General features: G+C 43.8%; 1 protein-coding gene across 1 annotated transcript; it reads right to left on the bottom strand.

Annotated features, from left to right (window-relative positions):
• Window positions 1-1,729: 1,729 nt before the first annotated feature.
• On the bottom strand, window positions 1,730-16,303 carry LOC144480032 (uncharacterized). Its single transcript, XM_078199185.1, has 4 exons — window positions 16,019-16,303; window positions 12,473-12,653; window positions 9,241-9,296; window positions 1,730-3,871 (listed from the first exon to the last, which is right to left on the bottom strand). Exons 1-4 carry the CDS (start codon window positions 16,173-16,175, stop codon window positions 3,393-3,395), a joined length of 873 nt encoding a protein of 290 aa, XP_078055311.1. The 5' UTR covers window positions 16,176-16,303; the 3' UTR covers window positions 1,730-3,392.
• Window positions 16,304-16,716: the final 413 nt, after the last annotated feature.

A 16,716-nucleotide genomic window follows, 5' to 3' on the forward strand; every position in this document is an offset into this window, starting at 1 on the left:
ATGGAGGGCAATTAGGGAAGGGCAATAAATGATGGCCCAGCCAGCAATGCCCACATCCTGTAAAACAAATTTACAAAAGAATGGGGGCTGTGCGTGGGAGTTCCTGGTGAATGATTGTACACTGGCGCGGCCTTCAAAGTGACCCCACGATCTTCAAAAAACTATGGTGCTGACATCGTGGGACCTGCCTTGAGGCCTCTGAGTCCTGAATGACGGAAAATGCCCCCATTGCTGCCGGCGGCTTCAATGCCACTTTTCCTGCCTACCTTTGCTGATTTCCTGGAAAATCTCACCCTCGGTAACTGGCAAACTGGCTCTCCCATGTTGATTTTGTACATGTGGCCTAACATGCTGAAGTAAAGTGCGGAAGGATATTCCCGATAGTGGGGAGGCCCAGAGCCAGGGGTCACAATCTGAAGATTCAGGGTAGACCACTTAGGATGGAGGTGAATTCATTACCACAGGAAGTAGTTGATGCCAAAATATTGAATGTATTCAAGAGGCGGCTGGATATAGCACTTGGGCGAATGGGATTGTAATAACTCCATGGAGATGAAAATCCCATCACCAAGTTACTTTATTTACACCATACAACTGTACACAGCCAGCTCTCCAGTTGCTCCCTGCTGAATGCAGGCTGGGAGTCTGACACACCAGCTTTAAGGGAGGTTTCAGGGAGGTTTAACACAGATATCAGAAGGACATATTTTACACAGAGGGTCGTGGGGGCCTGGAATGTGTTGCCGGGCAAGGTGGTGGAGGCGGACACACTGGAAGACTTATCTAGACAGCTATATGAACGGAGTGGGAATGGAGGGATACAAAAGAGTGGTCTAGTTTGGACCAGGGAGCGGCGCGGGCTAATTGTTCCTTGTTTCTCGTTTCAAGGCTTCATTCTATGATCATCTTGCTGGTGCCAGTACAGAGCGAGACTGCGGATAGTTGGGAACCTGTCTCGGGGGCAGGGAATTCATATGGTGTTCGCGGAAGTGGAAATGACTAGGGTTGGGAAGCATTTTCCGATCAGGGCCAGTGTGATCTCCTGGACTCGTTTCGATCGCCTCAGGGGGTCGGAGAGGAATTTCCCAGATTTTTTTCCCCCATATTGGCCCTGGGGTTTTCACTCTGGGTTTTCGCCTCTCCCTGGAGATCACATGGTCTGGAATGGGGGGGTGGGGGTGAGTTAATAGGTTGTGATGAACAAAGCATCGTAGCTGTGAGGAACAGCTCGGTGGATAGGATATTGGTATGTAGATAGGCTGGAAAATTGGGCGGGGATCCTGGATTCAGGATTCAATCCTGGACCGGGGAGCGGCGCGGGCTTGGAGGGCCGAAGGGCCTGTTCCTGTGCTGTATTGTTCTTTGTTCTTTAAATAGAAAGCATGAGGCTCGCTGATTTAACCATCAATTAGGACTCATCAGGCAGTTCATACTCTAGCAAGCAAACCTCATTAGCCTGGCTGAAGTCATCACAGGGATTAAAGGTTACGGGAAAAAAAGCAGGATTAGCCTATCGAGTTGGATGATCAGCCATGATCGTAGTGAATGGTGGAGCAGGTTCAAAGGGCCGAATGGCCTCCTCCTGTTCCTTTCTTCTGTTTCTATGTTGCTTTGGAAATCAGTGTGTTGGAGCTGATCCCTCACATTTTCACTGATATGAAACGCCCAGCCCACTCGCAGGTTGAAATTCAGGCCAAACATTTCAACCGAAGAAAGAGGAAGCTCAAATAATTTCATAACAGCAAAGACCCAACCAACTTTATCTTTTGAAATAGGGTGGTGGGAAATACTTTATTAAAGATATCAGACTCTGCAAGTCTTCATAACATGGAGGCAACTTTGAAAATACAATTGTTTTGGAATATTTCCATATTTCATTCAATCAAACTTACAAGAAGTATTTAATAAATGATAAATTCAAGCACAAAATGAACATTAAATGTTAAAGCCAATTGTTAGTAATGTGTCACACGGTAACAATGGCATTGACTGCATATTGGAGTCACTAAACCGTGTGCTATGATGACCCTGTGAATTTGGGTTTAAGATTATTATTATTACTAATGACTACTTTTTAATATAAAAACAAAGAAAATATAATGACATTGGTAATAACCTGTAGTGATTTCCCAGATAAAAGTCTTACCCTATTAGTCAATATGTATGTTACACCTCATTTTGAAACTGCCTCGGTCACAAATTGGGTGTAAAATTTACACATTGTGTGGGGAATATTCTGTCCCGCCTGCCACGGGAATCGTAGCGGGTGGGAGGGGCCGGACCATGCAAAGGGCCGCTAACCTTGGGTGGGATTTTCCAGACTTTGATCGAGCACGACCGGGAAATCCTGTCCATTATTTTATTATGAATGTATAGGTAATCAATGATGTATTGATATATAGGATGGAATAGAGGATCTTGAAAAATCGTTAAGTCGGACAACTCAATCATGTACTTTAAGGCACATTCTAATTTTCAGCTGTTTTTAGTGTCTGTAATCTGACTTCACTGGGTAGGAGAGACCGGGATGCTGTCTTCCATCACCAATAGAATATTTGATACAATGGCTGGGATTTTACTGTCCCGCCGCAACGGGAATGGGAGCAGGTGAGGGGCGAACAATGGATAGGTCCGTTGACCTGTGGCAGGATTTTACAGTTTCAGGACCGATGAGGCCATAAAATCCCACCTAAGGACAGAGAATGCTGGGGAACTCAGCAGGTCTGGCAACATCGGTAGCGATCTCTCCCTTCAGGTACTGCCAGACCTGCTGAGTCTTTTGAGTATTCTTTGCTTTTGTTTCAGATTGGCATCCACGGTATTTTGGTTAGAATATTTGACTTGTTGGTTGATCAACGGTTCTGGTCAGACTCATCATCAAATACTTCAAGTGGTTCCGCACTACACATATTGAATATTCAGACACTGGCATTATTGGGCGTCCCTTAATAAAATTTAATTAAAAATCATTAAAATGCAAGAGGCCAGAATGGACATGGAAGTTGTATAAAACTTAAAATAATAGTGATGACATCCTTATTGTCCGATATTAACAGACTGAGGGAGTTGGCTGTAATTCTGAGTTTATTAACGCTCAGCAAATCTTTTTTTAATATTACTGCTCAGAAGTGCAAAAAGAATTTCACACCTCTTCATGCTAGTCAGTTTCAGAAAACTGCATCGACTGTAATGTATAACAGGCAAATATGGAGTCTACCATTTGTAATTGTTTAAAGAAAGCAAAAAAAAAGTGCATTTCTAAAAGTATTTTCTGAGATCTGTACCATACAACATGAACCTCAACGAACTGAGCAAGAACTCTTAAATTGGTTTAGGGTCTTATGTCTGCAGGGAAATATAGGTGAACATTTCTGCAGGATGTGAGATTCACTTTATTGTGATTGCTGAAGTGCTATTAGTGCAAAGAATATCAGTGTGATGACAAATCCACTTGATGTTTTGAAGGCACTCATAGCATTTCCTGTGGTAGTAGTGGTAGTTGGGTTGGTGCTCTTATTCATGGTGGTCTTTTTGCTGGTGGGCCCACTCTTGGTAACTGTGGTTGCTGCACTGTTTGTCTTTGCACTGCTCATACTGGATGCAGCAGTGCTGGTCATGGATCCAGTGGATGCAGTGTTGGGTTCGGATGTAGCAGTGCTGGTCATGGATCCAGTGGATCCAGTGTTGGGTTTGGATGCAGCAGTGCTGGTCATGGATCCAGTGGATGCAGTGTTGGGTTTGGATGTAGCAGTGCTGGTCATGGATCCAGTGGATGAAGTGCTGGGTTCGGATATAGCAGTGCTGGTCATGGATCCAGTGGATGAAGTGCTGGGTTCGGATATAGCAGTGCTGGCCATTGAGGTCATTTGTTCTGTGTGAATACCATTATATTTAGTAAATAATATTTCTATGTTCAACAATACTAACATTTTCATTAAGATCCCAATTATACTGATTGAGGGCGAAAGATTTCACTTCCATGCTCACTTACAAGCCCCTGGTTATCTCACGTTCAATTTGACAAAAGGGGGATTCAAGATGTGGGGAGCTCAGAAATGGGATTTGCATCCCTCAAATTTTTAACTCAGAAGGTATTTGGCATGACATTTTTTTTGTCAATCGGCAAAGGAATTGAACTTTGATTTGGTTTGATTTATTATTGTCACATGTATCGGGATACAGTGAAAAGTATTGCTTCTTGCGTGTTATACAAAGCATACCATTCACAGAGTACATAGGGGAGAAGGAAAGGAAAGGGTGCAGGATATAGTGTTACAGCCTTGGCTAGGGTGTAAAGAAAGATAAGCTTAATATAAGGTAGATCCATTCAAAAGTCTGATGGCAGCAGAGGAGAATTCTTGAGTCGGTTGATACATGATCTCAGACTTTATATTATTCATATTGAGCCTGTGAATTCATATATATGAATATGCAATGTCAGCCATGAATCACTCAGTTCCCACTGAGAATATTGCTAACTATTGTGGAAATATAAACAGGGCTATTACATATGATTTTGTTCCTCACTAGTGCATCTTTAAAGTTCTGTCATTCAATAAAGTTCATTTATTGGTGTCACAAGCAGGCTTACATTAACACTGCAATGAAATTACTGTGAAAATCCCCCAGTCTCCATACTCCGATGTCTGTTCGGGTACACTGAGGGAGAATTTAGCATGGCCACTGCACCTAACCAGCACGTCTTTTGGACTGTGGGAGGAAACCGGAGCATCCGAAGGAAACCCACGCAGACATGGGGAGAATGTGCAGACCCCACACAGACAGTGACCCAACTGGGAACTGAACCTGGGTCCCTGGTGCTGTGAGGCAGCAGTGCTAACCACTGTGCCGCCCCCATAGCTACATATCAGGGACTTGTACAGCAGTAGTTTTTCAATTTTGGGAGTTCTCCTTAAAAATATCACATCCCCAAATATTCCCTGTAAATATTGCCAGACTCCTAGGGATATCTTAACTGAAGCTCTGAGTTATTATCAGGCCCTTGAAGGGAAAGAATGAGCACACCCCAGTAAACATAATTTTATTAGGATAGTGCAAGAGAATTAATTTGCTGGTAACTGTGTAGAAAATTAATGTAGAGCACATAAGATTTGAGACAATATGCAGACAGTGGACAGCATGCTCACTGTTGTGAGGGCCTCAGATTCACTAATGTTGGGCCTAGAAATTGATAGTAACCTAAAATGGCCGTGCAAGGGGTATATGAGCTGGGATTTTCCGGGTCAGCCGGAAGGACTGTAAATTCCTGGTGGAAATCAATGGGCTTTTGGCTGCCTCTCCAAATTTTCCCCCAGCATGGAACATTTCCCACTGCGAGCGGGAAATTCCAGCAATGGTCTGTAAATGGATGAGATTGAAGTGCTCATTATATTGGGCACTCTGGGCCTCTTTGCCTTTGAGCGGCAGACAGTTAATGGAGGCTCGCAGAAGAGAGAGCACCAGTGGTCAGGCATGTTCCGCAGTCCTTCTGGAGAACAGGACAGGGAGGCAAATGGGAATGGGCGGTGCAGGAGTGAACTGGCACAAGGGGTGAGGCAACTAGGAATGGGGAATGAATAATAAACCCCCGACAGTGAGGAAGAGGCCATTCGACCCATCAGGTCTGCACTGTCTCTCTGACAGAGTATCTTACCCAGGCCCTCTTCCCCGCCCTATCCCCGTAACTCCACACATTTCCCATGGTTAATCCATCTAATTTACACATCTGGGGACACTAAGGGGCAACTTAGCACGGCCAATCCACCTAACCTGCACATCTTTGGACTGTGGGAGGAAACCAGAGCACTGGAGGAAACCCACACAGACATAGGGAGAATGTGAAAACTCCACACAGTCACCCAAGACTGGAATCGAACCCAGGTCCCTGGTGCTGTGAGGCAGCACTGCTAACCGTTGTGCCGTTGTGCCACATAAATGGTTGGGAGAGGGATGGATTGGAAATGAGTGCAATGTTGATCAGAAGAATGGATGCTGATGGTGGAAATTGGGGATGGTAGTGGCAATAACAGGTGCCAGAATGTGGTGACTAGGAGATTTTCACAGTAACTTCATTGCAGTGTTAATGTAAGCCATACTTGTGACTAATAAATTAACTTTACTTTAATTGGCGATGGTAGAGGCACAGTTTTAGAGACGGAAACCTGCAGAGTTTGAACATGGAGCTGTGAGGTGTATTCCATCTGCTCTGCAGTTCCAGTCAGGTAACTATTTTAAGTAACAAAGATATGTAGAGGGACAAGTAGTATTGAGGAAGCAGGGGGGCTGCAGAAGGACTTGGACAGGTTAGGAGAGTGGGCAAAGAAGTGGCAGATGGAATACAATGTGGAAAAGTGTGAGGTTATGCACTTTGGAAGGAGGAATGGAGGCATAGATTATTTTCTAAATGGGGAAATGCTTAGGAAATCAGAAACATAAAGGGACTTGGGAGTCATTGTTCATGATTCTCTTTAGGATAACATGCAGGTTCAGTCGTCAGTTTCAGAAGGTAAATGCAATGTTAGCGTTCATGTCAAGAGGGCTACAATACAAGAGCAGGGATGTACTTCTGAGGCTGTATAGGGCTTTGGTCAGACCCCATTCGGAGTATTGTGAGCAGTTTTGGGCCCCATATCTAAGGAAGGATGTATTGGCCTTGGAAAGGGTCCAGAGGAGGTTCACAAGAATGATCCCTGGAATGAAGAGCTTGTGGTATGAGGAACGGTTGAGGACACTGGGTCTGTACTCATTTGAGTTTAGAAGGATGAGGGGAGATCCTATTAAAACTCACAGGATACTGCGAGGCCTGGATAGAGTGAATGTGGAGAGGATGTTTCCACTAGTAGGAAAAACTAGACCCAGAGGGCACAACCTCAAGCTAAAGAGATGATCCTTTAAAACAGAGATGAGGAGGAATTTCTTCAGCCAGGGAGTGGTGAATCTGTGGAACTCTTTGCTGCAGAAGGCTTTGGAGGCCAGGAATTTGAGTGTCTTTAAGGCAGAGATAGATAAGTTCTTGATTAATAAGGGGATTAGTGGTTGTGGGGAAAAGGCAGTAGAATGGGGATGAGAAAAATATCAGCCATGATTGAATGGCGAAGCAGACTCGATGGGCCGAGTGGCCTAACTCTGCTCCTATGTCTTATGATCTTATGGTAATTAACTTGTTGCTTGTAGCCTGTAGCCAAACCTTTACAGAAAACCTGTTAGGCCACATGAAGAGCTGGCTTTCCTGAATGCAGCTGGCTCAGTTTCAGCCAATCTGTGATACACTTCCTGCTTGTGTATGCAAGGGATCAAATGTTTGTTTCAGGCGTGAATCTTGAACACCTTTTCTGAGCCAGAATCTCTGGGTTTGTTTCCCACGATGTGGAGATGCCGGCGTTGGACTGGGGTAAACACAGTAAGAAGTTTAACAACACCAGGTTAAAGTCCAACAGGTTTATTTGGTAGCAAAAGCCACACCTGGCTTTTGCTACCAAATAAACCTGTTGGACTTTAACCTGGTGTTGTTAAACTCCTTACTTTGTTTCCCACCCCATGGTTGACGGCCAAGGAAGGCGCATTCAGATGGGTTGAGTGTGTAAATCTGCGAATCCTTCCAACACGCCAATGGCTGGCAGTTAGAGTGGGAGAGACCCCTGGTCAGCCACACCTGATGTGGAGTGTTGCCTCTGGTGACAGACGCGCAACCTGTTCTTGGAATTACTAGATATGGAATCAGACAAAAGTCTGCCTTAGTGCACCACTCGGTGTGGGAAGAGAATTGGAATTGAATCCCTTCAAGGGGAGAACCCCCCCTAACTTGAATAATCTCAGGAACCTTTAAGGAGCCTTGAACATAGCCTGTGTGCAAGCCACATCTGGAGGTAGGATGTCTTGGTGTAATGAAGGCCTTGGGGAATCCTTGACCAATAATGTCAGAATGCACGGGACTGTCTGATATTCCAGATATGATTATTCATCCCATTTTGTCTGCATTGGCTATAACAGAGAGAGAAAAAAGAAACTAATTATGCATTTTAACCCCATTTTCCAGCATCTGCTCTGTTTCATACAGCGCTTCAGGAACGGATCTTGATTTTAAATCCAATCACCTTAAATCTACACCCCTTGGTAATTGCACTCTCCATTCAGGGAAACAGTTTTTTTTCCTCACCACACTATCTGGACTCCTCATATTTTGAAAGTAAGTGATTTACTCTCAAGTCACCAAACATCCAACCCAAGGAGAACAGAGAAGCTTGCTGTAGTTTATGAACAGATTTTCCTACTGATTATTGCATTGTGTAATGGGGTGACTGAGATAAGGAATTCAGTGTGTGGGTCCAACAACATACCAGCGGATGCAATGCAAGGCAAGATTTGTAAATCCATTCCTGTTTATAATCAGTAAGAAGTCTTACGACACCAAGTTAAAGTCCATCTCACCTGATGAAGGAGCGGCACTCCAAAAGCTCGTGATTCCAAATAAACCTGTTGGACTCTAACTTGGTGTCATGAGACTGTGCCCACCCCAATCCAATGCCGGCATCTCCACATCATGGCTACCATTGACACCGCAAACCGCTGGCTCAAAGTGGAGAAGATCTCCAAGAAGATCGTGTTTATATCAGGAATGAGATTCAACCATCTAAGGCTGTTTTTTTTATTCATTCGTGGGACATGAGCATCGCTGGCTGGCCAGCGTTTATTGTCTATCCCTAGTTGCCCTTGGAGAGCACTTGAGAGTCAACCACATTGCGGTTCTGGAGTCACATGTAGGCCAGACCGGGTAAGGATGGCAGATTTCCTTCCCTGAAGGACATTAGCGAACCAGATACGGTTTTCCAATAATTGACAATGATTTCATGGTCATCAGTAGATTCTTAATTCCAGATATTTTTTAATGAATTCAAATTCCACCATCGGCCATGGCAGGATTTGAACCTGGGTCCCCTGAACATTCGTTGAGTTTCTGGATTAATAGGCTAACGATAATACTACTAGGCCATCACCTCCCCTAATTGCACACAACTTGTGATCTGCCAAGAATTGGAACATTATGCCAGGACCCAGGGCCTTTAAAGCTTGCGAGAGTAATTAAGGTCTCAGCTTATTGGCAAATTGTCATGACGTTAGCAGTAAGCATAGGAAGTGAAATCTTGCACGATTGTTATATAAATATACTTTCTTATGAAACTATATTGATCAATCTATCCACCCATCTATCATTGTCAACCAGCATCTAAAGATGAGCCTTACTTGAGCTGAGGAGTGCAGTTAAAAGAAATGTGCCATCACTTGTCTTGACATACGCACTGAAACAGAATAGGAAGAGTGGTTATTCACTTTGGAATCAACAACAAGAAGGTAGATTACTACCTGAATGGCTGTATATTGGGTGAGGGGAGTGTGCAGCAGGACCTGGGTGTCCTTGTGCACCAGTCACTTAAGGTAAGCATGCAGGTGCAACAGGTGGTAAAGAAGGCAAATGGCATGTTGGCCTTCATTGTGAGAGGTTTCGAGTACAGGAGCAGGGATGTGTTGTTGTGATTATACAGGGCCTTGGTGAGGCCACACCTAGAGTATTGTGTACAGTTTTGGTCTCCTTTTCTGAGGAAGGATGTCCTTGCTCTCGAGGGAGTGCAGCGAAGGTTTGATTCCGGGGATGGCGGGACTGATGTATGAGGAGATACTGACTACGTTAGGATTGTTTTTGCTGGAGTTCAGACGAATGAGGGGAGATCTCATATAGACTTATAAAATTCTAACAGGACTAGACAGGATAGATGCAGGAAGGATATCCCTGATGGTGGGGGAGTCCAGGACCAGGAATCACAGTTTGAGGATTCAGGGTAGACCATTTAGGATGGAGGTGAGGAGACATTTCTTCACCCAAAGAGTGGTGAGCCTGTGGAATTCATTACCACAGGAAGTTGTTGATGCCAAAACATTGAACATATTCAAGAGGTGGCTGGATATAGCACTTGGGGCGAATGGGATCAAAGGTTATGGGGAAAAAGCAGGATTAGGCTATTGAGTTGGATGATCAGCCATGATCGTGATGAATGGTGGAGCAGGATCGAAGGGCCAAATGGCCTCCTCCTGCTCCTATCTTCTACGTTTCTATGTTTGAATGAAACAGCTAATACTTGTTATCATGTGACTCAATTCACAATCAAAGAGCAACATTCAGAATTAAAGTTGGATTACTAGGTTCATGGTGGATATATATCTGCCTCATTACTCATTGAGTTATACAGCATTTTCAAAGCTTGTTAAGAGTTTTATTATTGTAATTATATGTAAATGGAGGCCTACATTAACATTAAACCATGAAGTGACCTGAACTGGGTCCTATAAGTTAACTGTAGGTATCGAGGCTTTCCCTCTTTCTTCTGTTTTGGGTTCCAATAGTTGGGTCCCATTAGCCACAGTTGGTACTGTTGTGCAAATCCATTACGTGAGGGAAGGGATGATTCAGGCTGCGCAATGAGGGTGGCCGTTCTGAAGTGTTGATTTGGAACATTGATGCTTCTTTACCTTCACAAGTATTGAGAGAGGCAGGATTCTGTTTTTTAAAATCACCCCACCTTTTATTCTCCCTTTCAGAGTGCTAAATTACATTGGGTCGTGATCCCACCAAATAGGTAACATTTTCAAGTAGACGGCACGGTGACTAAAAATAGGTGATTTGACTATGGGTCGGCCAGGTAGATGATTGTTCAGAATATGGAAGCAGGTGATAAAGGAACTGGTCTTGTACCTTGCACAAGTACAAAATTTCACGCAACATGGGAGGAGAGAATGGGAGGGAGAATGGGGAGAAGAATAGGGGAGAGAATGGGGGGGAGAATGGGGGGCAGAATGGAGGGCAGTGCTGGGACCACAACTTTTCACAATATACATTAACGATTTGGAAGGAGAAACTGAAGGCATTGTTGCTAAGTTTGCAGATGATACAAAGATATGTAGAGGGACAGGTAGCATTGAGGAAGTAGGGGGGCTGCAAAAGGACTTGGACAGGTTAGGAGAGTGGGCAAAGAAGTGGCAGTTGGAATACAATGTGGAAAAGTGTGAGGTTATGCACTTTGGAAGGAGAAATGGAGGCATAGACTATTTTCTAAATGGGAAAATGCTTTGGAAATCAGAAACATAAAGGGACTTGGGAGTCATTGTTCAAGATTCTCTTGGGGTTAACAAGCAGGTTTAGTTGGCAGTTAGGAAGGCAAATGCAATGTTAGTATTCATGTCAAGAGGGCTAGAATACAAGTACAGGGATGTATTTCGGAGGCTGTATAAGGCTCTGGTCAGACCCCATTTGGAGTATTGTGAGCAGTTTTGGGCCCCATATCTAAGGAAGGATGTATTTTGGCCTTGGAAAGGGTCCAGAGGAGGTTCACAAGAATGATCCCTGGAATAAAGAGCTTGTGGTATGAGGAACGGTTGAGGCCTCTGGGTCTGTACTCGTTGAGCTTAGAAGGATGAGGGGGGATCTTATTGAAACTTACAGGATACTGCGAGGCCTGGATAGAGTGGATGTGGAGAAGATGTTTTCACTAGTAGGAAAAACTAGACCCAGAGGGCACAACCTCAGACTAAAGGGACGATCCTTTAAAACTGAGATGAGGAGGAATTTCTTCAGCCAGGGAGTGGTGAATCTGTGGAACTCTTTGCCGTAGAAGGCTGTGGAGGCCAGGTCATTGAGTGTCTTTAAGACAGATATAGATAGGGTCTTGATTTATAGGAGGATCGGGGGGTTATGGGTTGAGAGAAATAATCAGCCATGATTGAATGGCGGAGCAGACTCAATGGGCCGAGTGACCTAATTCTGCTCCTATGTCTTATGGTCTTATGGTCTTATAGAATGGCGGGGGAGAGAATGGGGGAACAATGGGGGAAGAATGTGGGGGAGAATGTGGGAGAAAATGGGGGAGAGAATGGGGGGGGCAGAATGGCGGGGAGAGAATGGGGGAAAGAAATGGGGGAGAGAAAGGGGAGAATGGGGAGGAGAGAATGGGCGGAGAATGGAGGGAGAATGGGGGAGAATGGGGGAGAATGAGGGAGAGAAAGGGGACAATGGGGAAGAATGAGGGGAGAATGATGGGAGAGAATGGGGGGAGAATGAGGAGGAGAATGGGGGAGAGAATGTGGGGAGAATGGGAGAGAATGGGGGAGAATGACAGGGAGAGAATTGTGAGAGAATGGGGGAGAATGAGGGGGGGGAGAATGGTGGGGGAGAATGAATAACTTGACTATGGGTCGGCCAGGTAGATGATAGTTTGGAATATGAAACTGGGTGATAAAGGAACTGGTCTCGTATCTTGCACAAGTACAAGATGTCGCGCAAAATGTTTCCCAGCTCTTGTGCAGATTGATTATAGCTGGCGTATGATACATGTGATATTTCTATGACAATTGTGTGCATTTTATGTGAGAATCTCTCATGGGAAAGAGATGAAAAGTTAAAATACGTTGATTTTTGAAGACCTACCTAATTGTCACATTGACTGACATGTCTGCAGGCGAAGTCCACATGTTCGTCTTTGTCACATTTCTGGTTTCAAGAATGCCAGAACAGTTTGCTGAATTACCCGTCCAAGTACCAAAGCTGGAGCCATTCACCACAGCTGATAGAGCCACTTCAACCTGAACATGAGTTCCGAAGATGGTAACTGGGGGAAAGCAGCAACACTGATAATAAATACTTGTATCGAGATGAAGATCATCACAACTATGGCTTCGTAGAAAATACAATATCTAGCTAAAGGCTTTCTTTTGAAATTTGAGGGATATGCTAAGCTTGTGATGCAGTTTACTAAAGGAAGCATAATTGTATCCACAAAGGTGTTATTCTGCGGGTGCTGGAAGTCTGAAATACGAACAGTAAATGCTAGGCATACTCAGTAGGCTGGAGGGACAAATAGCCTCTCTTTCCCAGTTTCAGGTCAATCAAATCTGACCGAGTGGATTTTGGACATTGTGGGATGTAGCCTTTGCAGGTGACATCAGCGTAGTACCTAAGTGTTTGTCACCACCAGGATTGGACAGCAACTATTTATTAGAACAGCTATACTTATATTCAGAGCACTAGAATCTATAGAATCCCTATAGTGCAGAAGGAGGATATTCAGCCCATTGAGTCTGCACCAACAACAATCCCACCCAGGCCCCATCTCCGAAACCCCATGTATTACCCTACTAATCCCCCTGACACTAAGAGGCAATTTAGCATGGCCAATCAATCTAACCCGCACATCTTTGGACTGAGGGAGGACCTCGGAGCACGTGGAGGAAACCCACGCAGACACGGGGAGAAAGTGCAACCTCCACACAGACAGCGACCCGAGGTCGGAACTGAACCCAGATTCCTGGCGCTGTGAGGCAGCAGTGCTAACCACCATGCCACCGTGCTGTCCAGGATCGATTCTGCCCGGGAATGCCCATGCACAGCCTCAGGGATGCCCGCTCTTCGGCCCGGTTGGCCAATAGAGTCACTCGACCTTCTGAAACTTTGCCCCTTAAAGCAGCTTACTATTACAATCCGCCTTTGGCGTAAATGGCCATTCTATATTGTGCAAATGAGTGAGCATTTCAAAGGCATTGAAGTCAGAGATGGACCAGACTCTAACACCAGAATAAGTGTCTATCCAATGAATGAGTCAATTTTTAATGTAGTAATAATAGGTAGTTGTCGTGAGGGAGAGGTAATAGATTAATATGACATGGCTTTAAAATCCAAGAAAGGAGACAAAAAAATGGTCATCAAAATCTACATTTGAAACCTATAGGAATTGCTTCCTATTTAAATCAAGATCATCCCTGCAAATCAAGATTATCCGAGTTTCTTCCCATTGCCCTTTAGGCAGAGAAAAATATAATTGAAAGCTGAAAATGTTCGATAATATGTCAGATAAAACACACTCCTATCAGCTTCAGTCACCAAGGCTCGCAAAAGGAAATAAATTAAATTACGGTTCACAGAGTTATGCTGCGTCAAATCTACAACACGGAAGCGAGCCCGTTGTTTGAGCTGGTCTGACCCAGTTCACACAAAAACTTCCCTTTATTGCCTTTTCCCCTCCATGTTCTTCCTTCTGATTGCTGTCCAGGGACAGTGTTGGCAACAAGTGATCCTTGATAAACTATTGGTAGGATTTGATTAATCCAGATTGGAATGACCCAAATGATTGCAGACCAGAGGTTGGCCCAGATCCTGCTCATGTCTAAATAATGGCCACTTTACTGGGGTAGCGCAGGGCAAGTGGCTCCAAGGACAAAGCATTCTGCTTACCTGGAATCCCTTCCACAAATATTCACTTCCCCCACCAGCGATAAACAGCAGCAGCAGTGTGTACCATCTACAAGATGCACTGCAGCAACTCACTAAGGCTCCTTAGGCAGCACCTTTCAAATCCATTACCATCCAGAAGGACAAGAGCAGTAGATACCTGGAATCTACCATTTTCTCCATTAGAGCGATCATATTTCAGAGGTGCTTAATTGACTCTTAGACACCTGAGGCATTCTGATTTTGGAAAAGGTGCTATATAAATGCAACTCTATGACATGCCCTTGGTCAAAAATAGTATTCAGTGATTTTTCTTTTTAAATCTAGCTAACTTTTGTCATTCTCATTGAGTTAACCTGGAGCCCAGAACACACAAAGCTGCACAAGATTAAGAAGTTGAACAATCTACAATTTCCAAATAATGGGCACATGATTGCAAACCACCCAATATCATCATTACCAACAAAGGACACAAGTGAGAGTAAAGCTCCATTGCCCCAATAGCATGTAAAGACAGGTTTAGCAACTTAAAGTGTATCGCTGGCTACTTAGTGAGAGCTGGTAAGAACTAACTCTAGAATCTGCTTCCCAGAGTTACATACACTTAAGCCTACGTCATATTTTATTCCCACATTAAGGGTGGAACATCCAACCAGCCCTATATCATGATACAATCATTGAGAAGCGCTCGTCCCAAGATATCCAGACTAAGATCCAGACTAAGATCATCCTAACGTTAATAGTGTAGAGAAAGCAAAAAGGTCTGGGAAATTGCCTTGTTGAGGCTTCAGCTGAAGGCACCTGATTCAAATTTCTATGCTACAAGGAGGAAGTCCTGGCTTTGCAGAGGCGATTTAATGAGGGAATTCAGTTAAGTGGAACAAAACTGGTCTGGGTCGCTTTGTAGCAGGGAGGTTTAAGGGATGGTTTAGCAAATAGGTTCAAAATTACCAAGGGTTTTGATGGAATGAATTAGGAGAACCAGTTTCCACTGGCAAAGGGGAGTTCACCAACTAGAGAACAGATTATGCTAAGCTGTAAATCTGTCGGCCACCTCTTCAAGATAAAGAAATGGTACCAACAGAGGAGCTAATTTAGAGGGTGGGATTTTCCGGCCACACTCGCCCCAAAACTGGAAAAACCCGCCCAAGGTCTTTGTATGGTCTGCTCCTCCCCGCCCGCTATGATTCGCGTGTCGGGCGGGATGGGAAAATTCCTCCCAGAATGTGCCATATGCTTACATAAAACTTGAAATGTCACCTATTAATTAACATTCAGTTCGATATAACAATCAGATTTACCTTCAAGCGCAGATAAAACATGATCCTTATAAAATAATGATTAAAACTAAATTAATTAGAAGGATGCGGAATTTAGTTCGCCAAAGGGTTGTAAAATATTGAATATGAGCAGATTAACAGTGGATTACTACGACATAGGTGAAATGCCTTTTAGACACACCAGATTTAATCTACACTTAACTATCTAACCATGTATTTCTGCATACTATACTAGATAAGATGGCTTATTGAACACCAGGGCCTGCTAACAACATGCTTATTTTGCAAATTATTTCAATACTTGTAGACAAGATGATATATTAATTGGAGAAAAATAAAGTTCAGCTACTTTAGTTTCTATTTTTGACTTTTTAAAGTTAGAAAAGTGCATAATAGCATAATCCTTAAGAATTTGGACTGGTTGTACAGAAAAGAAAATTGCCTTTGCTAAGATTTGACAGGAACTCACCATGATATGTCTTATTCGGCAAGTAATCAGTTGAATCAACGGTTAGGTTGAATAAATTACCGGTCCTACCATTCGGAAACATGCAAAGATTTTCAGAATAGGCTGGTGTGTGCTGAAGGAGCAGGCAAAAAAGCAACACTGGTAAAACTGAAGCCATTTCTTCTTCCGGATAGCGACGCTGGACAGCAGAAGTGAAGTGGTCAGCGGTTACTTCAACTCTCCGATTCCTTCTCAAAAAAGGATGCAGTGCTTTAGCGAAGGTGTGCTGCTCCGAGGCTACTGGCAGTGAATTTATATCATTCTGTTTTCATCATTGGGTGGGTCATTGGTAAAACCTGCACCACCTGCTATTGTTCAGATAATAAACGTTCTGCACAAAGTAATCTCTGCTTAAAAATCTTGGTGACGTTTTGTGTGACAAGGTTTTGATGAGTCAGTGCTCTACTTGTATCAAGTACTTTCGTAGTTTATTTTCATAAGTTCATAAGTTCATAAGATATAGGCTCAGAATTAGGTCATTCGGCCCATCGAGTCCACGCCGCCATTCGATATGATTTGATTTGATTTATTATTGTCACATGTATACAGTGAAAATTATTGTTTCTTGCGCTCTGTACAGACAAAGCATACCATTCATAGAGAAGGAAACGAGAGAGTGCAGAATGTAATGTTACAGTCATAGCTAGGGTGTACAGAAA

The sequence above is a fragment of the Mustelus asterias genome, chromosome 27 (assembly GCF_964213995.1).
Source record: "Mustelus asterias chromosome 27, sMusAst1.hap1.1, whole genome shotgun sequence".
Taxonomy (NCBI): Eukaryota; Metazoa; Chordata; class Chondrichthyes; order Carcharhiniformes; family Triakidae; genus Mustelus; species Mustelus asterias.